The sequence below is a fragment of the Pteropus medius genome, unplaced genomic scaffold (genome assembly GCF_902729225.1).
Source record: "Pteropus medius unplaced genomic scaffold, Ma_sr-lr_union100, whole genome shotgun sequence".
Taxonomy (NCBI): Eukaryota; Metazoa; Chordata; class Mammalia; order Chiroptera; family Pteropodidae; genus Pteropus; species Pteropus medius.
In genome coordinates this window covers 3,971,082-3,994,934 of record NW_024352149.1, presented here as the reverse complement: position 1 = coordinate 3,994,934, position 23,853 = coordinate 3,971,082, and the positions used below count along the sequence as shown (strand labels likewise).

Sequence of the window (23,853 nt, the reverse complement as noted above, 5' to 3'; positions counted from 1 at the left end):
GTTAATTGTCAATCTTCTATAACTGCCCTGCACCTTCATTCTCAACCCTGTGCTTCTGACCAACTGGCTGTAGGTTGGAGGTTCCATAACGTTTTCCTCAGGTTCGATTTATTTGATAGAGCGACTTACAGAACTCAGAGAAACATTATACTTACTAGATTACCAGTTTATTATGAAAGGATAGAACCCAGGAATAGCTGGGTGGAAGAGATGTGTAGGGCAAGGCATGGGGAAGGGGCACAGAGCTTCCATGCCCTCTCAGAGGAGGCCATGCTCCTAGGACCTCCAACCTGGAGTGAGTTCACTAACTGAGAAGCTCTCTCAACCCTGTCCTTTTGGAGTTTTATGGAGGCTTCATTACATAGGCATGATTGACTAGATCATTGGTTATTGGCGGTTGATTCAATCTCCAGCCCTTTTCCCCTCCCCAGAGGTCAGGGGGATGGGATTGAAAGTTCCAACCCTCTAATCTCTTGGTTGGATCTCCTAGAACCAGCTCCCATCCTGGATCCAAAAGATACCTTTATAGCTGTCATCACTTAGGAAATTCCAAGAGTTTCAGGAGTTCTGAGCCAGAAATGGGGATGAAGACCAAATATATGTTTCTTATTATAAATAACAATATCACAGTGCATAACTATAAAATCTTAAACATGATCATGTTGTATAAAGTGCATTCTGCTGTGAGAAACAGAATACTGTACCCAAAGTGACTTAATGAGGTCACTGATTATCTCCCATTACAAGAAGTCTGGAGGTAGGGCAGTTTTAATGGCATGGTCTAGTTCAATATCCTGCCACCTTGTTTCTGCCTTCCTCAGTATGGTGGCTTTCTCTCGCAAGGCTTAGTCTTCTCATGGTCCCAAGATGCTGCTGTAGCACTGGGCCTAAGATTCTTGTATAACCTGCTTTACAGGCAGGAAGGGGAGTTTTACCTTGTCTTTTTTGGGGGTGGTGGGGAGGCGGATTAGGGAGAAAAGACCTTTGCTGGAAGATGGCAGCTGACTTCCCCCTGGGTCTCACCGGTCTCAGTATACAGTCACTGTCCATGTCCTAGGCAGGAAGTTGTCTGTTGGATGGGTATCCAGCTGTGAGGACCACAGTCTTCTAGTCCACAGGTTGATTGATGCAGACATTCCTTCAGTTAATTCTTGGGCAAATAGAAGCTTTAGTATGTCCAGTCCATTATAATAGAAGGCAGTGAAATCTCATTGCTGAAATTATGCCCAGACAAAGTTGGCCCCTTCTCAGGCTACCCACATGTGCTAGTTCTCCTTTCTGGGGTGATAGAGCCACATCACCCCTCTCTCTTCACCGTGGTACCTCTTCGGTATCGGAGGGTAGGTTTCATATTTCAGTTTCCATTTATTATCCTAAAGTCCAGAGTACCCTTAGTCATTCCTAATGTGAAATGGTTTCCAGATCCTTAGAAGCGGCTGTGAACTGGCTTTAAAATGAGCCGTCTGAGCAGATGTGAGCCTTAAATATCTGGTTAGCATAGCTTATACGCGCTTCAGAAATGGTGATTTATTTTCCCTTCTCTTCTCTTGGTGCTGCTGGTGGCCGTTTTTACCACCATAGGGACGGCCATTTCCTATAATCTGGATATGTGTCAATGAGACCTGAGATCATTAACGCTCTGCAGCGTTCACATCACTCTTGCTCATCTTGAGAGCAGGAATGGACTACGTCTCCAAGGTCATTTTAAATGTGTGACCTCTGGATGGTATGCCCGTTCTCGGAAAGCTTAAATAGAAATCTGCTCTTACGATGACAGGAGGAATGTACCACTGTTGGAATTACGTCTCGACCCCTGGTTATTTACCTAGAGTGTCACAGAATCCCTTACAAGTTGCAAGGAAAGTTGACCTTGATGAAAAAACAAACAGTTATAATTTCAGTAGAAACGCTTTAAGTAAAGTTTCCCCGAAGAATCAGCAATGCCAACCTGCACTTACCTTAAAGTACCTAAAAATATCCAGATGTTATTTCGAGCCTTGTGGGTAGAGTACTAATTAAGAGGACAGACTGCCTCAGTTTGAGCCTCAGCTCTACCATTTATGAACTTTATGTTATTTAAAACCTCCCTGAGCTTATTTCCTTCATCTTTAAAAGGAGTAATAGTGATATATACTTCATGGAGTTGTTGTAAGGATGCCTTGAGTTAAGAATACACATAAAACACTCAGAAAAGGGCCTGGTACATGGCCAGCAATCAGCAAATGTGTGTCTCCTTGTTCCTCCTCGCTGTGGTTCTGACTGGCCTTCTCAGTGTCGTTCAAGTCTGTTCCCTTTTCTTCTTGTCCATTGTTAACCACCTTAGTTCTGGCTCCCTTTGCTCCCTTTTCTCTGGTCTTGCCGCTCTTTATTTTTTCTTCTCAGTGAACACTAATGAACAAGTATAATCGCGTCAGTCCCATGCTTTAAACCCTGCACTGGTCCTCAAGTGTCCTTTGGTTAAGATTGAACTCCTTAATCTATCTTTCGGGGCCTTCCAGCAACTGGTTGGTGTGGCTCTCTGCCACATTGTCAGTGGTCCCTTCCTGCCTAGTACTCGCTATTCCGGCCACACCTAACTACTCGCAGTGCGCTAAGTGTGGTTTTTCCTTTCTTTGTTCTCTCTTTGCAAGGAAAACTCCTGAGCTTAATGCCGTTGTTCTATTCCAGAAGCTATCTCTCTCTGTTTGTATCAGGAGCTGTCCTGTGAATTTGTAGAATTAGCACCTAGCACATTTTTATTGTTATTGCCTTTTACTTTCCATTGACCTTGCTAGACTGGAAGCTGCCTGAGGTCTGCGGTTGTGTCTGAATTACCTTCATATCAAGAGCACAGCCCAGTGCATGGCATATAGTAGGCTCTACTCAAAAACATGTTGAATTACAGAAGGCATTAGCTTTAGGAATGTCCGTACTTTTTCTTTTCTGCTATTATCTAACCAAGTCTGTTTTTCATAGTCTACAAGAGTTTATAAAAATAGTTTCCTATAAAGTAAAACATTTTAAAAATTATTTTTTTTATTTATTAACATTACAATGTTACTTTTTCATACTTTTAATCGTAAATGTGTGATCTTATTTTGTGTGGTTTCTGTATTTCTGGGTTACCTTTTGTTTTGTTTTGATTTTGAGGAGTGTTTAAAAACACATGCCTGATGGGTGTTTTGATCACTTTTTTTCTTGAGCCAAATGAAACAGTAGAAGAAAATGTGTTACAAATAGTAACATCTGAATCTTAAATCAGGTTTGATGCTGTAAGTGCAGAGCTGTTGGACTGGATTTCGAAATCAAAGGCTGCCATTCAGGCCGCAGAGATAAAAGAATATAAGAAGATGCAAGAGACTTCAGAAATGAAAAAGAAGTTAAAGGTAAAACATTAAACCAAAGTATACTAGTGAATAAAATATTTCATCAGGATAGATTTGCTTTTTGGTGTAAAGAGGTGATGGAATCCAAAAGCTTCCTGTTTGATAAATGTAGCCATGACACGTAGCTTTTAGAACATGGTAGTAAAGTTTGAATTGATTCAAGCTGGTTGGTATCGGATCCCTGAGTGGAGGAGGCGTTTTCCTTCCTTCCTTAACCACTGAGATGTCTAGGAAGGAACACGTCCTTCTAAGGGGATCCAAATATTACTTCCATTTTTAGCTTGATTAGATTTTAATCTGATACCTAATAATTTATAACTATAAATGCAGAAGATGTTTGGGTTTCTGAACACAACAAACTACAGTAGTTACCTCTGATCAGCCCCAGTCCAAAAATAAATGGAACATTTCAGAAATAATTCATGAGTTTTAAACCGTGTGAAGTTCTTAGTAGCATGATGAAGTCTCTCACTGTCCTGCTCTGTCCCGCTTGGGACGTGAATCATATCTTCTCCAGTGTATCCACGTCATATAGCCTACCCCCCATTAGTCACTTAGTAGCTGCCTTGGTTATCAGATTGATTGTCCAGGTATCGCAGTGCTTGTGTTCAAGGAACCCTTACTACTTTACTTAATAATGGCCCCAAATGCAAGAGTAGTGATATTGGCAATTTGGACATGCCAAAGAAAGCCATATAGTGCTTCCTTTAAGTGAGAAGGTTAGTGGAGTACCGCAAGATGTTTTGAGTGAGAGACTGACTAAAAGGGAGACCACAGTCATATAACTTTTATTACAGTGTGTTATTATAATTGTTCTATTTTATTTGTTATTGTTGCTAAATTTTTACTGCGCTTCATTTCAAAATAAACTTTATATGAGGTATGTATGTGTAGGAAAATCATATATAGGGTTTGGTACTATCTGTGGTTTCAGGCATCCACTAGGAGTGTTACAATGTGTCTCCCGAGGATAAAGGAAGACTACTTTATTTCAAATCTCAAAATTTCTTCAGTATATTCTCTTAAGAGACACAGTTTTAAAAAGTAAATACTATTGACATCTGCGGGAGCCTAGCTTTGCTACTTTGTACCTATCTGTGTATTGCTGAAAATTGTGACAGAGGATAGTAGCAATTTGGCCTTGATGTTTCTTCAGTCTCTGTACATCCTTTCATTAACTTTTTGGGCATCTGGAACAATTCTGTACTGCTAATCTACATCAGGGATAGTTTGTAAAGAGTTTGCAGAACATTTGAAAAACGAGATGTCTGTAGGTTTTGCTGATATAAGTTAGAAAGTGGTAGGTACCGTGGGAATTGAGTGGCGGCCAAGATTTCAGTAGTTTCTGGACACTGGTGAAGTCCAGAGAGCCAAGTGGCCCCGAGCTGGAGCTGAAGGCAGGAAGGGTGCTTGGAGATGGGTGGAAGGGCACACTGAGTGGGCAAGGGGCCACTGAGCAGAGCACGGAGGTGGGTGAGTGTGATGTGATCTTTGGAGAAATACTTCGTTCTGTTTCCTGCTAGGCGTGTGTGTGAAAGTACACACGCAAGGTTGGAAAGGTGGTTTGAGGTCAGACCGTGGCCGACTTCGAGTGTTTGAATGAGAAGTCGAGACTGATTTCTGCCTCGTCATTCCATTGTAACTGCTCTTATTTAGAGGTCATCATTGACCTTCAGTTTCTAAATCCAAAGGAAGAATTTCTGTTCTCATCAGACCTGCTCTTTCTGTAGCATTTGCCACTGTTTACCCTTCCCTTCTTAAATTCTCATAGCCCTTGGCTTCTATAACCAGGGATCATTCCACAATATAAATCTGGTCACACAGCTCCGGTGCTCACAATTAATTTAATGGCTTCCCATTGCTATGGGGACAAAATGTAAAGTCCATAGTGCCCAGCATACAAGGGCCTTCCAGATGGCATTATTCCGCACCTCTAAGCACAGCCTCATTCCCCACCCCTCATTCCCCCATCTGAGCTCCGGCCCTCCTGACTCCTGCTCTTTTCTCACTCTCTGCCTCAGCATGTGCCGTCTGCCAGAATGGCCTTTTATTCACCTTTTGTGGCTGAAATGCCCGCTATTTCAGTAAACTTCCCTTAACCTCATCTGGAAGAGTTAAGTGCTTCATCTTGACTTCCCTATTGCTTTGACCATACCTCTATGAAAGCTCTTATTGCACTGATGTCATTATTTGTTTATATGCCTGCTACAAGTGCTTCGAAAGTGAGGATAAGTTTTCCATTGAAGCTTGTATTTTCAGCACTCGGTGAAATTCTTGGCTTATGGAAGGAGAGAATGATGACTGTGGGTAAGGGGAACGTGGAAGGTTGTTAACCTAGGAGCTCTATCATCAAAGCGCTCCACACAGGGAGTCGAGAGAGTAAGAAATGAGGGCTGTGTTTCATAGTTTCATATACTTCTTACTGTTCCGAAAGACCAGTAGATGACATTAATGATCATTTAACAAACCAATTCTCAAAGGCATTAAAGCGGCAAAGAATTTGGAAGTTAAAATGATCTCAGTGGAACAAGTCCCACAAAATATTGATACGCTAAATTCTACCCTATGATCTTGGAACAATTTACTTCTAGAAATAGTTACTATAATATTCAAGGGGATAAAAATAACAATTGTATATGCTTATGTGAGGCATGATTGACATGATTTCTATATTTTTCCTTTAATATTTATACGTTTATTTATTTTTGTTTTAGATGAGTAGTATAGACGCCAAAGTATTGGAAAAAATGCAAAATAGAGAATATTTAACAGTTGCTTTAATCTCTAATTTTCCTCGCAAATTGGGGAAAGATCAGCTTTAATAAAAGGATGTGTTTTAATAAAAGAATACTTTGTTCCAACTAATGCAATACCTGCACGGAGAATCCCTAGTCCAATCTACCACCATCAAAAAAAAAGTTGGAAAAATTTAGTTTGTGTAAAACACATAGTAATTTTTCTCCAGTTCGATGGTGACTTTTTGCATGGCTATTTAGTTTTACAAAAATAAATGGTGTTTCTTATACTCTTGTTATATCTTGATCTTTGACTATAAAAATAGTTTTACTTAGTCACAGGAAAGTTTGTGTGGGTCAAAATAGGATAGCTAAATTTATTCTTACATGTGTAGAAATTAGAAGTGGTGTTCTTCTCTAGATTGTCTGGTTGAAATAGTGTGGCTTGCCTAGAAGTTTTGATTGTGCTATTGTGGATACTATTTGAGGAGTTAATTAATAGATAATTATTAGTTGTGGGTTGAAGAGTGGGAAAAATTTCAAATACTGACTGTGCGTGCCTCCATAATTTTGTTCAACTGATTTTTAGAAGTTCTGGAGTTTGTCTTCCCTTGTCCCTCTCACATAGAGACATTGAAAATATCAAACCATAGAGACATAAAAATTAAAACTAAGAGCCATTCCTCAAACATAAAGAACAAAATGCTTTAGCTTGGGTCCTAAAATATATTGTCATTATTTAAAAATTTTATATAAAATTGAAGTCTGTGTTTGTTGTGATCGTAGTTTGCAGTAGGCTCTAGACTTAATATAACACCAACAAAAAATACTAAGACTCACAATATTTCTATGTCTTGTTAATTAATTTTTGTCAATGATCTCTGTCATAGCGCATTTGGTTCATTTGACTCAAAAAGTAAAGTTTATGGTGCGGCCTATATGGAAGTTATATATGTGAATAGAAAGATATCCTGGATCTAAAACAATAATTCGACTCATTTCTTCTTGAAAGAACTCATAGTTATAGTATATGGTTTTTTTTTCTTATAAAATTAACCAAAGTTTTATATTGTTTGTTTGAATTTACCTTGTAAAATGTAATCATCTCTGATGTTCTAGAGGGTAGCTGGAAATTGAATAGTTTTGTATCGTAGTACTCTCTTAGGTAAACTTTGTAACACCTCAAATTAATGTAGGAGGACATTAAACAGTAAAACTTGAAATAACATCTGTATTACATTGAAAAGAAAGTTTTCAGTATTTTTATATTGGGATTTTATTTCCAGGGATTAGAAAAGGAACAGGCAGAGAGAAGGCCCAGACTGGATGAATTAAATCAAACTGGACAAATCCTTTTGGAGCAAATGGGAAAAGGTGAGATTTGATTTTTTTTTTTTAATATGTTTTTAGATACTGGCTTTCAATAATATTTACAGTTTGACAAGTCAAATATATATATATTTTTAACACTCTAATCCTCTTTGCTTGAAAAGTGGTTTTCAAAAAACATTTTTGGTATCAGAATCTTTTCTCAAGTGAAATTTTATGCTGAGGCTGATTACATAAAACAGATAAAACAGGAAACTGGAGTCTGATATTTCAGCAAAACTGTTAAAATGTGCTGGTGTAGAAGATTTTAAAATCTCCTTTGGGGTTATATGTTGGGAATTTTTTCGAATGGGTTTAGCAAAAGAAAATTTTACTTTGGTAATATTGGAGAAATGAAGTTATGTTAAGGTAAATTAATTAAGGTTGTTTGATTTTTGATCACTTTTAGTGTACTATATTACTTTATTACAGGTATTTGTATTTAAATTTGATAAGATAGTACTTGTATTTGAAATTTTTACCACAGACCCAGTGACTCAGAGGAATTTAAAGATTAACACTTTTGCTGTACAATTTTGTGTACGATTCTTTCTTTGGTCTAGCTTTTAATGACATTTCTTGTAAGCCCCACTCCTTATTCCAATGGTGATACGTGCTCTGGAGGCCTGTTGCAATTCTCCTTGACAAAAGCCATAGAGCACAAAGCAGAGTTAGGAATGTTAATTTGATAAGAATCTTCAAAGATATAGTTTTCAATCTTTTTATTTTTTGACTTTTTATTATAGAAAATGTAAATATGTACAAAGCAAATAGAATAATATAATGAGCCTCATTGTACTAATTGCCTAGCTTCATACTTAAGGGTATTCTGCCATTCTTAATTATCTGTATCTCTGCTCACTCATCACCCCTTGAGTATTATCATTATTTTTCAGTTTTCACTTTTAAGCAAATTTATTTGCATTGATATACATGAAACTTAATTATGTTTTTCTGATAAACCTACACACACATATACAGAACATCTCTCCAGAAAGTTCCCTGGTGTCCCTAATGAATTAGTCATCCTCCTGCACTCCTAGAATACCACATTTTTAAAAACCTTAAATTATTTTTTACCTCAGCCTTTAAAAAATGTTGATTTATTTTGTATATAGAGTAGGGTCACATAAGTACATACAAAATATGTATGTGTCTAGTATATGTCCATTTATTTAGAAATTATGCAAATATACCACCGTCATAGATTATTAGTACAGATTTATTTTCCTCTTCCTCTCTGGTCCCCTTCCCTCTCTTCCCCTGTCCTCTCATCCTCTCCCCTCCCCTCCCTTCTCTTCCTTTCCCTTTCTTTTCTTTTTAAAAAGTAAATAGAATAGTATTTTCATTCATAAATCTCCCTTGCTAAGTGTCTTAGTTCCTGAGTGTGGGCACCCCATGTAGAGATTATTCTTTTAAGTATTTACTTGAAGCAACCGAGAGACACAGAAAGACTATACTTTCGCCTGAGATGCTGATTCTTTTGATAATTGTAATAGATTGTGTGTTGAATTTTAGGGTAGTTACTCTCGTAGATGCACTTTCACATTAACACTGCAGCGTGGGAACCAGACTTTGTCTGATGTGCACGTGGGGTAATTTCACGAGTCTTCGTCCTGACTTTATTTGAGCCTCGTTTCCGTGTTGGCTTTCAGTTGGTGTGGTAGAGTTAGAGAGCTAAGGTTGGTGGGGAAGACCACCCGTGAGAGAAAGTGGCGGGAGGTGGTGTGCTGTAGTGGGGATGGCAGTGCATTGGGAAGCGGGAGACCTTGGGGTCTCCTGTTCTTTTCCAGTTTTGTGTCCCAGTCATGTAACCCTTTTGCTTCTTTGCTTCCTCTGACTGTAGCTTTTGTTGGGTAAAATCTTCCTGTGAATAGGCTACCCTAAAGTATAGACACTGGAAATTGAGTTTATGTGAAGATGGTACTTGAAAATTATCAGGTGTAATCCTGGGGAATATATATGGCTTTATACGGGAATGAATGAATTGTGACTTAAAGCATACTTGTTTAATTTAATAAGAAACCTTTTATATTTTGCATTCCCATTTGTTTTTTGAGTTTCGGTAGGGCTAGAAATGCATTCGTTACAGAACCCTAATTCTATTTATTTTAAAAAACTCATCCGTTATAAAAAATATTTAGGATGGGGTAAGAAGCGGGGAAATACAGGCCTTGATCTTAAACAGGGTCTGTATGTCCTAGGTTTAGTTTTCTTATTTTTTGGAGGGTGTTTGCTTTTTGTTACTGACTGAGAGAATAAAAATGATTTTTAAAATCTCCCCCACTGCCATCCCATGTTATCCACTATGTTAATTTCATGGTGTTGCATATTACTTCTCTACACGTGGTTAGTGCTGATAATCCTACTGTTGCTATAAAACCAGAAATAGGGAACAGAAATGAAAGCACAGTCGGGTGATTCCCTCAGTTCTCTTCTCTTCTCCCCTATAAATTTGAAATAAATCTTAGACCACCGATTAATATAGAGGACTTTTTAAACTTTTTTTTTTTTTTTACTGCCTTCTTACCATAGTCTGCCCAGGTAAGGAGACAGATAAATAATTCCATTCAACTAGAAAAGCATATCAGATTCTTCAGTAAAACAGATGTTCACATAATCATGTCACTGGTTTCTTCAAATGAGGACCATCAAAAATGCCACCACAGTCAAGTCCGATTGGACTTTTTCAGCTAAATCATTTGAATTAAGTTTCGTGATATCTCATATAGCATAAAAATGTTTTAAAACTGAAATCATCTGTTTCATTTGACTGCTGCTATATCTGATTTTGTTGGTTCTAGTTATCTTGTTCCTAGATTGTTAAAAAATAGAGTAGTTGGACATTTATTTGGATTATGTGGTTTTATGAATTGACGCCCATTATCACTGGCAAAGTATATAAGCCTGATGGTCCCATGTTTTGTAAACGTTTCCCTTGAGTCTAGTAGTGAATGATTGAAAAGTATAAAGTCAAATGAGTGTAAGTAGCAGGGATATGTTGTATTTTATCCCTTTTAGGTAATTAATAAAATAAGGGACTATTGATTTTGGGTTTGGTTAGTGATCTTAAGAGTTGGGTGTTCTATAGAAATAGAAAAAATAACTCTGGGTCTCTGGGATCAAACCAATCATTTTAAAAGACAATGTACAGTTTTTCTTTCATATGACGCAAGTTGTCTTTAATTATTGCTTGGTATTGGTCCAGCCTACATTATCTCAAACTTAGAGGAGGGTGATTTAAATTTTGAGAATTGGTTTAAAGGCGCAAAATAAATGGATAGTGAAATACTGTCATTGAATAAAAAGAAGGAAACGCAGAAGTTGCTTCAGCTTGCCTAGTACCTAAATTGGATTCTTCTTCCCTGTTTTCTAGATGAGCAGTGATAATTTTTCATCTCTAAAATTTTATTCACCAGCTTGATTTTCTTTTTTGTTTACCATAAATTGCTGACATGAAAATGGAGCGGTTGATGTTAATCCTTTGCCCACTTAGAATAGAAATGACCCGACAGAAGCACAGCTCAGATCTTCATTGCTTAGATAGTTTGTCAGGAAAATGGTAACTTGTTTTGTTTATGACCCCCCAACAACAGGGATAATGGAACTCGAAATGCGGTGTGAGTATTTTGTCTAGGTCTAATTAATATTCTTTTTCCTGTGTGATGGTGGACCATGAACTTCAGCAACTGACATAAGTGATATATTCAAATTACGTCGTGCTTGCATTTCTAATTATCAGTGGATAAAGTGTGTTTTAGAAAATTTAAAAATTGCATCGTTTGTGAATCATAAGTGACCTTTGTTTTACATATCATTTTTTTTCTTAGCGCTCTCATTACCCTGGGTTTTGATTGTATATATTTACAAAGCACAAGTGTTTTTATTGCCTTTTTACGCAAATGATAAAGATGTTAAACTCATCTCAACATGCATACTCTCCTCAGGAGATAAAGATTCCTTTGCAGATTTTCCATACTTTTTCATAGTAATTTTACATGATTTGATGGTATTTCATATACAGGGAAAGTCTGGACTATGATAAAACCTACTATTTTATATAACTTCATTATTTCTATGAACATTCTCCACCTCTCAAAAATGTGAGACAAACAAAAATACGTATAAGATAAATAAGTCCTGAGGATATAATGTACTAAAATAAATAAACAAAACAGTTGGGATATTCCCATTTAAAAAGTTGTTATAAAATGTCAATAATAAACATAATGGCATTTTTTGATATATTTTTAAGTAGATAATCTGATCGTTACATTGATATTTTGGTATTTGCTGGACTATGTGCACCATCCCCAGTGGGCGTATTGATGCTCTTTGGGCCTGGTTGCTGGCTTAATGTCCCTACAACCTCCAGGTTGCTCCCAGTGCTGGAAATTCTTGCCATTCATATTGTAATTCATATGACACTGTGCTTTGGTCACCAAAGATTTGAACTGCTTCCTAGTTTTTCTAGCCAGCTGCCTTTTTTTCCGACAAAGGGTATCTGCCTTCTGATGTCAGAGCCCCAGGCAAGTCCAGACAGTTCATTTTATTTCCCTGGCTCAGACTAGAAGCTAGCAGAGTGTTGGAGGGCCAAGATGCAAACACACCTAAAGCAGCAGCAGTGGCTGAAGTTCTGAGGTCTTCTGAAAGGCCTCGTGATCATAGCACTACTTCAAGCTCTTCCTCTCTCACTTTGGTCAAGGATCTGAACAGTTATTTTTATCATCATCATCATTATTATTTCATCATCATAATTCAAATTTTATATTTATTTTATAGTATTTATTTTATATTATTATTCCATCATTATAATTTTTTGTTGTATTAAAAGGGACTTAGGGAGTGGTTATTGTCTGTGACATTGCTTCATTATTTTGAATGTGCTGGAATGTTTATAATAAACCCCAGACAAATTTTGTCATACCATATGAAGTGCCTGCTTATATTTCATGTCTCTGTAGAAGGTCTCCCTACTGAAGATACGAAAAATATTTTGGAGAAGGTATTATCAGAATGCAAGAATGTATCTCAGCATTTGGAAGATCTGGCAAGGAAGATTCAGCTCCAGGAAGATATAAATGCTTACTTTAAGCAACTCAACGAGCTTGAAAAGACCGTAAAGGCAACGGAGGAGAGAGTAAAACACACTCCCTTTTCAGAATCTCCTCAGCGCGCCTTGCCGAGTTTGAAGGACTCCTGTCAGGTAAAGGGACATGAAAGAATTCTGTGCCCATTCCTGTATTTAAAGAGATGCTACTTCTATCACGGGCGTTAGGTTAATTCTGTTGGCTCTGATTAACTTTCAGTGAGGAGGTTCCTTTCTGGTGAGTTATGTGACTATATTTTCTCTTCTGTAGCGGGAATTGACCAGTCTCCTTGGCCTGCACCCCAAAATTGAAATGGTGCGTGCCAGCTACACAGCCCTGAAGTCTAGGCCTTCTGCCCCAGATTTTGTGCAGCAGAGCTTCGATCACTTTCTGGGCCGCTACCAGTCTGTGCAACAGGATTTGGAGGATCGTCAGCAACAGCTAGAGGATGGTAAAGCTACTGTTTCCTATATCCTCCCTGTTTGTCTTACTTTAAAATTTACTCCCACTATTTAGACCTTTAGTACACTCACGTGATTTGCATCAGACTCACTCTTTTTCCCTCTGTGCCTGCTACTGTTACAGGTATTAAAGTATATTCAGATTATTTTCTGGATTCACACTTGTTTGTAAAAACGCAGGCAGCTTTCTAAAATCGTGTTAATAGGATACAATGATTTTTAAGGCTTTTTAACAGGATGCTGTTTTCCCTTTCATTGAAGGAGGCCAGCTAACATCGTTTCTGATAGAGATAAAAAGAGTGATTACTTACTTCAGTTTGCTTAAAATGGTTCAAGTTTTAGCAAGTACTTATTTTTATTTTTTTAAAGAAATCATGTTCTTCTTTCAAAGTCTGAAGAATTTTAGAGTTTTTACTTTTGGAATAAACCTGGTTTTGGAAAGTTAAAGGTTTGAGAGCTCATCACTCATATGTTATATATTCTTTCTCCTTTGCTGTTGTTTAAGTTAGGAATTTTGTTGTATTAGGTATTATGGGTAGTGCATGTTAAAAAGGTATACATTTAGCAATACCCTTACAATAATTGTAGATTATGTATTGACTTTTCAGAATTTGTATGTGTGCATGGTAAACAAATGTGTCACATTTCCTTTCTTTTGGAAAGGCAGTTGGACACCAAACTCTGTTCATTGAATTCAGTTAACCTAGAATGTGAAATGTTCGAGAATACTTCTTGTTAAATTTATTGGTACAAAATGTTTTCCTTTTTGACAAGGATCAATAGAGAATTTAAATATTTAGTTTCTTAACTTTAAAAAAAATTATTTGTTTTTAATTGTGGCAAAAAACATAAAACATAAATTTTACTATTTTAACCATTTTTTAAGTGTGGAGTTCAGTAGTGTTAAATATATTCACATTGTTGTGCAACCAATCTCCAGAGCTCTTTTCATCTTTTAAAACCGAAACTCTACACCCGTTAAACAACAGCTGTCCCTTACCCGCTCCCTCTGGCCCCTGGCACCAACCTTCTACTTTCTGTTTCAAAGAGTTTGACCATTCTAGATTCCTCTTATAGTATTTGTTTTCTTGTGACTAGCCTATTTCACTTCATACAACATCCTCAAAGTTCATCCATGTTGTAGCAGAATCCCCTTCCTTTTTAAGGCTGAACAATATTTCATTGTGTGTATACACCACACTTTGTTTATCTGTTCTTTCGTTGATGGGCATCTGTGTTCCACCTTTTGCCTTTTGTGAATAATGCCGCTTGTTTCTTCACTTTGGCTGCTATAGCTGTTTTCATCGCTCTGTGTTTCAGTTGGGCTGTCTTCCTTTCCACGCGGATGTTGCTTGTCTGTGATTTTTACATTGGTGGGTGAAGTAGACGTCATTTCTGCTGGCTTTTGCAGTCATCGTTTCTCAGAGTACTTGTGGCAGCCTGGCTTATGGTGTTCTGATATGATGTCCACCACTCTGTAGGTGGCAGTTTGTCCATACACTTCAACTTAGAAGAAGACTGGTTGAAGGGATCTTTGTTTTCTTTCACTCTTTGTGTAGCTACTGGGGAAAAAAGAGATTATACGAGACAAAAAGAACATTGTCCTACCATCTTTAGAGAGACATTTCATCATGACAAAATGAAGAGAAATGATAGTGGATAAGTTAATATTTCAAGCATCAACATCTACAGGAATGAAGTCCCTGTCTGACTCTCAGAGACACCAGTGGAATCATTTTAGTAACTAACAGAGACCTTTTTTAATTTTAATTATGTAGTTTAACTTTTTATGTATTAGAATTCATTTATTACATTTAGTAGATTAACAGTATATGTAATAATATTAGGTTCCTAATATAGTTTTCTCAAACTAAGTATTTTTAAATAAACAGAATTGAAAAGCCAACCTGGACAAGCATATTTGGAAATGCTGAAAACACTGAAAGATATGCTAAATGACTCAGAAAGTAAGGCCGAGACTTCTTTGAACGTCTTGAATGATCTTGTAAAGATGGAGAAGGCCCTGCAAGAAAAAAAGGTAATATATGTTTTAGGTCTTGGACATCTGGAATCATTTCTAATATCTCATTATGTTTTGAAATGTTTTTTCAACTACTTTAAAAATATTTGTCACTATTTGTCAAAATTGGTCAAAAATTTCTTACAGTTTGAAGGTAATTACTATAACATAGCACTTCAGCTAAAAGATAGTTATATTAACTATTTCAAAGAATAAAACCATATTCTATCCTATTGTAATTCGCTTAAAATTCTCATTCTGTTCATAATCTACTAAAATATCTTTAATAAAATGAAGAATATCAATTGAATCGATGTATTGTCCTTTTTCTATGTTGAACAAAAATGCTTCCCTGGTCATTTATGATACCGGGTTCTGAACCATTTCATCAGATAAAATAGATCAACTATCGAACGCTGCACCCTTGGCCCTCACTGGATGTGCTGTTCCAGTGGCTTTTAGTGTAGAGGATATATTATGTCCGGCCCACAGACAACTTCATGAAAAGAAAGCTTTAACTTTTTTGACTATGCTTATATTTTTTACATGAGTTCTTCACAGTTCTTTTTTGATCAAATGCTTTTTAGAAAGTGATATTTAATTACCCATAGCTCATATTATTATGTCTGTATAAGCAAATCATTGTGCATATTGTTAATCTTTAAAATATTTTTTTCTAGGCCCTCGATGAAATCCTCGAGAATCAAAAACCTGCATTATATAAACTTGCAGAAGAAACAAAGGCTTTGGAGAAAAACGTTTCTCCAGATGTAGAAAAAATGTATCATCAAGAATTTAATGATGTTCAAGGAAAGTGGAACAAATTAAAGGTCAAAGTTTCCAAAGATCTGCATTTGCTTGAAGAAATTACCCCCAAACTCAGAACTTTTGAGGTAAATCAGGAGGCCATTAGGAGTATAAGTTTATTGCAGGGTAAAATAGTAGTTAATCATGCAAGACTTGAACACCTATTATTTGAGTATTTTGCATTCTTTCTAGTCCTACATTTATTATGCACTTAAGTTGGGATTTACAAATAGCTTATTAGAGATATACTTTTCGTGTACTGGAGAGCACAAAAATAAGAGAAAATAGCTTAAAAATGGTCAGAATAATGTTTCAGGGGGAGCAGCATGCATGATAATGCAAGCCGGTGACTAGATTGCAGAGGTAATTCAGTTAGAGTGGTGGAAGATGCTCAGCAGAGTCTTTGAAGCTTTAGGGTTTTAGACATTTGGAATAAATATGAAAAATATGAATTAGACTATCAACGAAAGGCGTCAGATTGGAAAAAGCAGGTAATTTGAGGTGCATGAAAATTCAGAAACAGAGTACTCTGCTGCCTCTGAAAATGTTGACAGATGAAGCAGGGATAAAATTCACAGGAAAAGATAAATGTGAGGACATAGGAGAATGGGGTGAAAGTCAATGTGTAAGGTAAGACAGTCAGGATTTTAAGATTTTACATGTGAAGAAGGTGGAGAAGTCAAGTTTCCAAATCACCTGGTTTTCCAATAGGAAAGGTCTGGATAAAGAAAGAACCTGTCATACTCCCTCCCTCCTCACAGGCTCCCTGCCGTCCCAAGGCTTCCTTACCTGGGTCGTTGGTGCATGTGGTTTTGCACTTAGGTATCGCAAGATGTACTTCTAAAAGTACATCTTGGCACAGAGAAGGCAGGCACTCGGTTAATACTTTTCAATGACTGAGATGAGATTAGTAATAGGATATTTAGATCAGGAAATATATATATATGTATATCTCCATCCCCAGAGAACATATACAAGAGATTATATCTATTTATATATTTGGATTTAGATCCCAGGAGAATTTGTATAAAGGGTATTGCTAAAAAAGTGAAAAGATTGAAAATGAAGAAAAAAATTATTGAAAATGATGTTTTAAAAATCAAAATCAGAATAAGATGTGGTAGAAGAATGCAGGTAGGCTATCCAGGTGAGCGTGAAATGATTAAGAAAGATGAGATGACAGGGTGACTGTTGAGGTTGGAGGGAGACCCTTTCATCCAGGAGCCAGTGGACAGGTCCAGCGAATGAGCAGGAGGAGAATAAAGATGGCGAGGGTTCTGATGGTGTGTGTGTGTGTGTGTGTGTGTGTGTGTGTGTTGTTAGTAGTGAAGGAAGTGGTTTTCTGAGTGCAAGCTGCAGTTCTACACCGCGCTCTCTTTAGAATAAACCATTAATTTTGAAGGGGCGTGTGTTCTGTGTCATTTAGTATTTTTGACTCATTTACCTTTTTGTGAGTGGATCCACTTCCCCTTGTCTGTCTTGAGTTGTAATTCCTTCCAACTTTAAAACCCAGCTTTACCCTTATTCCTAATTCTAAAATTTCTGGTTGTGGTCGGGGCATTGGATGATCGGTGGTTCCAAAGCAAAGGGCCAGTTTGCACCTCAGTCCTCCCCACCCCGCCCCGCTCAGGATGTTTGTCAATGTTTGGAGACATTTGTGGTGGTTACAACTGTAGGGGAAGGTAGGGTGCTATTGACATTGAGTGGGTAGAGGCCTAGGTTGCAGGTAAATATTCTATAATAAACAGAACAGCCCCATAACAAAAGAAATTTTTTGGCCCAAAATGTCAACAGTGGAAAGGTTGAGCAGTGCTGGATTAAATATTTCCCATATTTACTTTGCTTTGTTTTCAAATTTAAATCTGCGACGTAGTTAGGGAAATTTATAGGGTTTATTAATTAACCCAAGGGTTAATCTTCTTTTGACTCTTAAAGGTATATTTTAGGGTTAGCTAAATGTGTGCCAATATTTGAATGTGGAATTTAAGGAGAATAAATATTCTTCAAAACACAAAAGAGAGCCCTGTGATTATAGTAATCCAGCTTTAGTTAGGCTTCAGTGTGTTGTTGTTTTTAATATAGCAAATTCAGGTACTTAAAGTGGCCAGTTGGAGTACGTGCCAAATTTATTTCCATTAGAAATACACTGCATCAAACATGTGCATCTGGATAGACTTTTTGTTGTTGTCATTATTACTGTTTGTAATGTCCAGGTTTGTAATGTCCAGTTCTTTTTTCTTAACTTTTTGTGTCCTAACTACAAGATTGTTGACAGAGTCTGTATTCCCTAAGAAGAAACTTCTTCATTGAAATATATATTTTTAAATTCTAGGATGTATTTCTGTAGTGTAGCGGTTAGCATGTCTGCTTTACATGCAGAAGGTCCTGAGTTCATGCCCCAGTAGAGCCACAGTCCATGGTCTATGGCCATGTCACCCTGAACAAGCCCGATGTCTGATCTTGGAAGCTAAGCAGGGTCAGGCCTGGTTAGTACTTGGATGGGAGATCATCTAGGAAGACCAGGTGCTATAGGCATAAATAATAATAAATAATATATAAAAAAAAAATTCTAAGGAACACTTTTACTCCTTTATTTGCTTTGAAGGAATTGGTTGTTACTTAATTACTTGCAATTCGTTTAGGAAAACTTAATTTTCCCAACCAAAGATAATTACAAAAATATTCATTTTCAGGTTAGCATCGTTTTCCCTGTTTTAATTACCTGATTTATAATTTTTTAGGCATTTAAGTTGTATTTGTCTTTAAGCATGAGGACAGGTTTTTAATTCAATGCCACTTTGTGATGAGGTTTTTGCGCAACAAAGTGGTTGACTTGTTTATTTTTAAAATGCATTTTGAATTGTAAGTAAAGCATAAATAATGCTCATCGAAGAAACTGGATAATAGAGAAGTATTTAGAATGAACATTTAAAGTTCTCTTTCTTGCCCAATACTATTTTTTTTCCCCCTGGAGGCAGCTAACATTAACAGTGATCCTTGCTAGAGGTTAAAAGTAAAAAGTTCGTGAACGTTACTAATTCTAATAATTTTTTCCACACTAATAGAGACAAATGATAGTGGAACTTCATGAGGGACATTTAACTAGATGGTATTCAAATGCACGAGTTTGGAGTGTGAATTTTTGTTAGTCAAAATAATAATATAATGCCTTTTATTGCCATAGCACGTTTAAACTTTGACAGTATTTTCATAGGTATGTGCTTAAGTTTTCCTACCATCCTCCAGTACAAATAAGGTGATTGTGTCATTTGTGTACAAATTTTAATTTTCTGTTGTTTGTTGACAAATAGTATTTTCCTCACATGCATACATTTCCTTTGTCTACACGGCTGATTCCTTTTACAGAGATAGAGAGTTTGGACCTGCATATTTTTAGTCACAGTTCTTAAATACGTTCTTAAATTTCTCTTTTTTATCTATTCTTTGCCAAAGTCATCACCTCAACTCTTGTACTTAAGAATTATAATGTTAATTGGTGCTTTTAAAATTACCTCATGGAAGGTCTTCCCACTTCTTCCAGGCATAAAAACATTTAAAAGTACACATAAAAGCTAATTTTTTAATTGATTTTACTGACATGATTTTCTTATGTATTATGTGGATTAAATATTATAAAATCCTGAGGCTACTTATTTGCAGCAATAATATCTCTGGATTCAGAGGCTGCAGGATAGTTCCTATTATTTCCTTTTTGCTTTTCAAGATCTCCTGCAGTGTGGGCTAACTGCGGAATCATGAAACCCTCCTCAAAGACCACACAAATGTCTGTCTTATATTCACCACCACTCCTGCATCTTCGGACCCCTCCAGCAGCTCCTTCCTGCCGTGTGCAGACTCTCATGTAACCTCTTTCCCTGACAATCTCATTACCCTGAAAATCTGCCTGCTGCTTCCATGTCTTCCCCCTGGAATTCATTGTCCACACCGGTGCCAGAATTACACTTCTGGAAAGGATCTGGTTGTCTTTGCCATGGAAATGTTTTCCCAGACACCGTGTAGCTCCTGCCCTTTCCTCGTCCCAAAGCCCTGCTGCACCCTCCCCTGTGAACTGAGTTGGGTGGGGGTGACAGTGCAAGACCATGCTGGGTAATTGCCTTTCTCTGGAAATGTCACTTACTTGTTAGAAATTCACATTCTCCTCTTCTCTGCTTATGCTCATCATCCTTTAACAGTAAGCTGCTTCTGTAAGCAGCCTTCAGTCTTGCTGAGCACCACACCCACAGCTAATCTCCCGCCCCCCCCTCCTTCTGCGTGGTTTTACACCTGCACAATAACCTGATCTCAGGCCAACCCTCTCTAGGCTCCCGGATCTCTTCCCCTAAGGCATATCCTCTTTTAGAATAGGAACCTTGTCTGGTGGACAGCAAGTAAGTAGATGTGACTGTAACCGCTTTGAAGGTACTTTCAAACACCTTACGGACAGGTACTTCTCTAGCGAGGTTAGGTCTATAAAATCTGAACGCCTGGTTCCCTGAACGGCAGGACACCGTGTAGACACACACCTTCCTGCAGTCACTGAATAGTTGAAGGCACACACTGCACAGACATGCTGCCCTCTGACCCAGAGTCAGGGAGGGCACGTGCTAGAGCTCTGAGAAATGTATAACCAGGTTTTGAAGTGACTTTGGAAATCGTTTTAGCATAAAAACACAATGGTAACTACTTTCTAAGAGTAATATTCAGTAATGGCCGATTTAAGCCTTTTCTAGGTAACATATAAGTGATATAATTATCTCATAAAGGTTTTTATTTCCGCCCCCCCATTTTGAATACATTTTGCTTCACTAAAGAGAATATTGGCACATTCATTCGAAACCTTAAATTTAAGAACTCTGTTAGTTTCCGGTAAAGAAATGTGTAGCTACGTCATTGCTGGTCCTCCCTACTGAATGAGGTAACACTTTTTAAAGGGTGTTTTTGAGGTTAATGAATATTATAATACCAAACAAAATAGAAACCTTATTACCTTAAATTACTGTCTTAATTCTGGTTTCACAATTCTTTTTGCCGAAGTCGTGGATTAGAAATGGACTGCTTAAAAAGCTGTGGCCATTCCAACAGATGAGGGAGGAACAAAATAAAATGCCAAGAATTTAGTCATAAAAAAAATCTCAGGAGGTAATTGTGTACCATGGTATCTTATTGTCTTCAATTTAGAGCTTCAAATTTCCTCTACCCTTAGCTCAGAGACCGGGCTGGGAGATGGGCTGTGACATTGTTTTAATGACCTCTCATTCCTTTTCTGTGACCCAACAGCAGGTGTTACCCATCCAAAATGCTTACAGAGTCAGTGCTTTTGAGCAGTAATTGGCTAATGTAGAATTGTGGCCCTTCTAAATAGAATATTTGATACTTCGGTTTTTCAAAATTATCATGTTAATCATTTTATATTTGTTTGAGACTTTATGAGTATAAACAGGAGTGGGAAATGGCTGCCTTGGATTAGAACTTATGGGTTATATTTTTTGCATGTGAAATAATGACCGACTTTTATTTTAGAAATTTACTAATAATTTTGCAAAGAACTGAGATCCTCCAAAGAAGATAGGACATTAGAAATTACTCAATCTAATATATATATTCATATATTCATATATTCATGTTAATATGTATTCATATATTCATTCTGCAAATAGATGGAGGTGGAGAAAAAAATTACTCATTGTACATTAGAAACTCCCAAGTTCCTCAGCTCAGTGACTTTTAAATGGACAAAGACACACTCTGCATGTGAGCATTTTCAATTTCATTGTGACCTCTTTGCTGTACTGTTGACTGAGAGATGAACCAAGACGTTTGGTATTTTTTTAAAGCACAGAAAACACTGCTACAAGTGGATGGAGACAGTATTTTCCTTCCAAGGAAAGGGGGATACAGAGGGTCAAGCAGAGCTCCCTGTCTCCTGCTCCCCAGTTGGTGGTTAGGATTGATCTTAGTGACCTAGTGACCCCTTCCCCATGGTGTAGCTGCAGGTGGGAATGTCCTGTGAATCTCCTGTCAGGCATTCCTACAGTGGGACCTTCCCTCATTTACTTGGCGTCCTCTGCTGAGCTGATTCAGCCAGGTCTAGTCAGAAATATCCTAAGCTGTAGCTCTTTCAAACAGTTATTTTTAAACAATTATTTTTAAACAGTTATATGATAGAACAAGCATTAATGTTGGCAGCAATTAAAAATATTTAGACGCTTATGCAAACATGGGCTCACTCTGGCTACTTAATTCCCGTGGAGTCTCTGATGGGAGTAAACACTAGAATTTGGAAGTGGTAACCCTTTTCTGGGGTTAATCTTGGTAATAAAGCACTTGGTTTTGTAGATGTTAGAAATAATAGCTACCATTTATTGCATGTCTGCTCTGTATCAGGCCCTGTCTAAACATTATCTCTGTTTTTCCCAGTAACCAGGCAAAGTAGCTATTATTATTCCTGTTCTATGGATGAGGCTCAAAAAAGAGAAATTAGTTTCTCAAAGCCTCATGGCTGCTAAGGTGCTGAGCCTGGAATTCAGAACTTAGTTTTTCATTTCATGGGGCGGCACAATGCCTTTCCTAGAACTCGCGTGGTCAGGATTACCTGTAGGATTTTTAGTGGCAGAAACAGCTTTGCAGATTCCTGTCTGTTCCTTTTGTTTTTGTTGGGGTGATCAGTTGCTCTACGTGGCTTGTCTGTTGCTTTCCTCTTTCTTTTTTCTCGTGTTGAAGTGTAAGAGAGAGAAGAAACAGTTGCTTGTGAATTGTGTGTGCTCACGTGGGTGTGTCTGAGAGACAGGAAGGAAGGAGGTTGATACCGTAAAACTTCCTCTCATACTTTCGTATGCCAACGACTGGGATTGTTGAGCCCCTTGCTTCGACCTGGCTGACTGTGATTAAAACTTGCTTAGACTATAATGCTTCCATGTAAATGTCAAAAGTCATTGGCCCAGGAGACTATTAGTTTTCATATTTAAGACTAAGATTTAATGAATTACCCAGTTATACAGCAGTCATGCTGCCTCGAATTCTTAAAAAGTTCAGAACGGAGATTCACAGCACTAAAAATGGTGACAAATTAAATGGTCATTTAGAAAAAGTTCTTCACAAACTCTATAGATGTCTCATACTTTCTCTCTTTCTGCACTTTTGTCTTTTTTACATACCCCACCTCACCCTGCCCTGGCCATGTCTTACTAAGCAGTCTTCTGGGATGAGATTTTAGAATGCTGGAGCAAACACGAGGAAGAGATGCGTCACCGATTGAAATAATGCATAAGACAAAGAGCAGCATGGGCATGTGAGAATAGTGACAGGCAGGCTAAAGAACGGAGGGAAAGGATGCTCGAGGAAAGTGTACGGTGGGACTAAAAAGGCTTTCAAAACTGTGTTTGGAATAAGAGGGATGAGCACGTATTTGCACAGGATGGTAAACATTATCTCTGTGGAATTGTGGAGTTTTAGCTAACCATAATATTGCGAATAATATATGTATTATAATAATGTATCTGTTGTTATCTATTATAAAGACAAAAACCAAAAGGAACAATAAACAACCCTACAATAAGGAAAATAAAACTTAATTTAAGATAGCATTTTATGAGTGTAATTCTTCGTATCTGAAATACCAGTTAGATTCCATTGTTGTCATTCATTCTAACGTTATAAGAATAAGAATTATAATAGTTCCGTGTAGCATATTGTAAGGACATTAAAAGCATCGATGTAGTTTCCAGAATGCGTTGATCAGAGTGGTGAGTGCAGTACCTGGATATCATGTCCTACAAGACATTATGAAAGGAATTAGGAAAGTTTAACCAATGGGAGACTAAAGGAAGGCATGGCGGCTGCCTTCAAATCTAAAGGTGTTTTCTGAACAAGATAGTTATTTCCATGCCTGGAGATGAAGGAGAAGCAAAGACTTGAAGAAGGTACAAGGAAACAAATTCAGCTTAATACAGGAGAAATTAACAAGTCAGGCTGACCGATGAGAGATTGAGAGGCCTTAGGAAGAAATGA

General features: G+C 37.4%; 1 protein-coding gene and 1 pseudogene across 9 annotated transcripts in view; both read left to right on the top strand.

Moving 5' to 3' along the window:
- UTRN (utrophin) overlaps positions 1-23,853 on the top strand; it is a 446,059-nt gene that overhangs the window by 124,996 nt on the left and 297,210 nt on the right. For 8 of the 9 annotated variants that reach the window (XM_039846978.1, XM_039846975.1, XM_039846976.1 and 5 more), the window contains 6 exons: positions 3,242-3,365; positions 7,387-7,474; positions 12,433-12,674; positions 12,829-13,009; positions 14,912-15,057; positions 15,720-15,932. In XM_039846978.1, coding sequence (XP_039702912.1) covers positions 3,242-3,365; positions 7,387-7,474; positions 12,433-12,674; positions 12,829-13,009; positions 14,912-15,057; positions 15,720-15,932 — 994 coding nt within the window. The remainder of the gene's footprint in view (positions 1-3,241; positions 3,366-7,386; positions 7,475-12,432; positions 12,675-12,828; positions 13,010-14,911; positions 15,058-15,719; positions 15,933-23,853) is intronic. The other variant, XM_039846974.1, reaches the window with a different exon arrangement.
- LOC120589452 (uncharacterized) lies at positions 18,266-18,381 on the top strand (annotated as a pseudogene).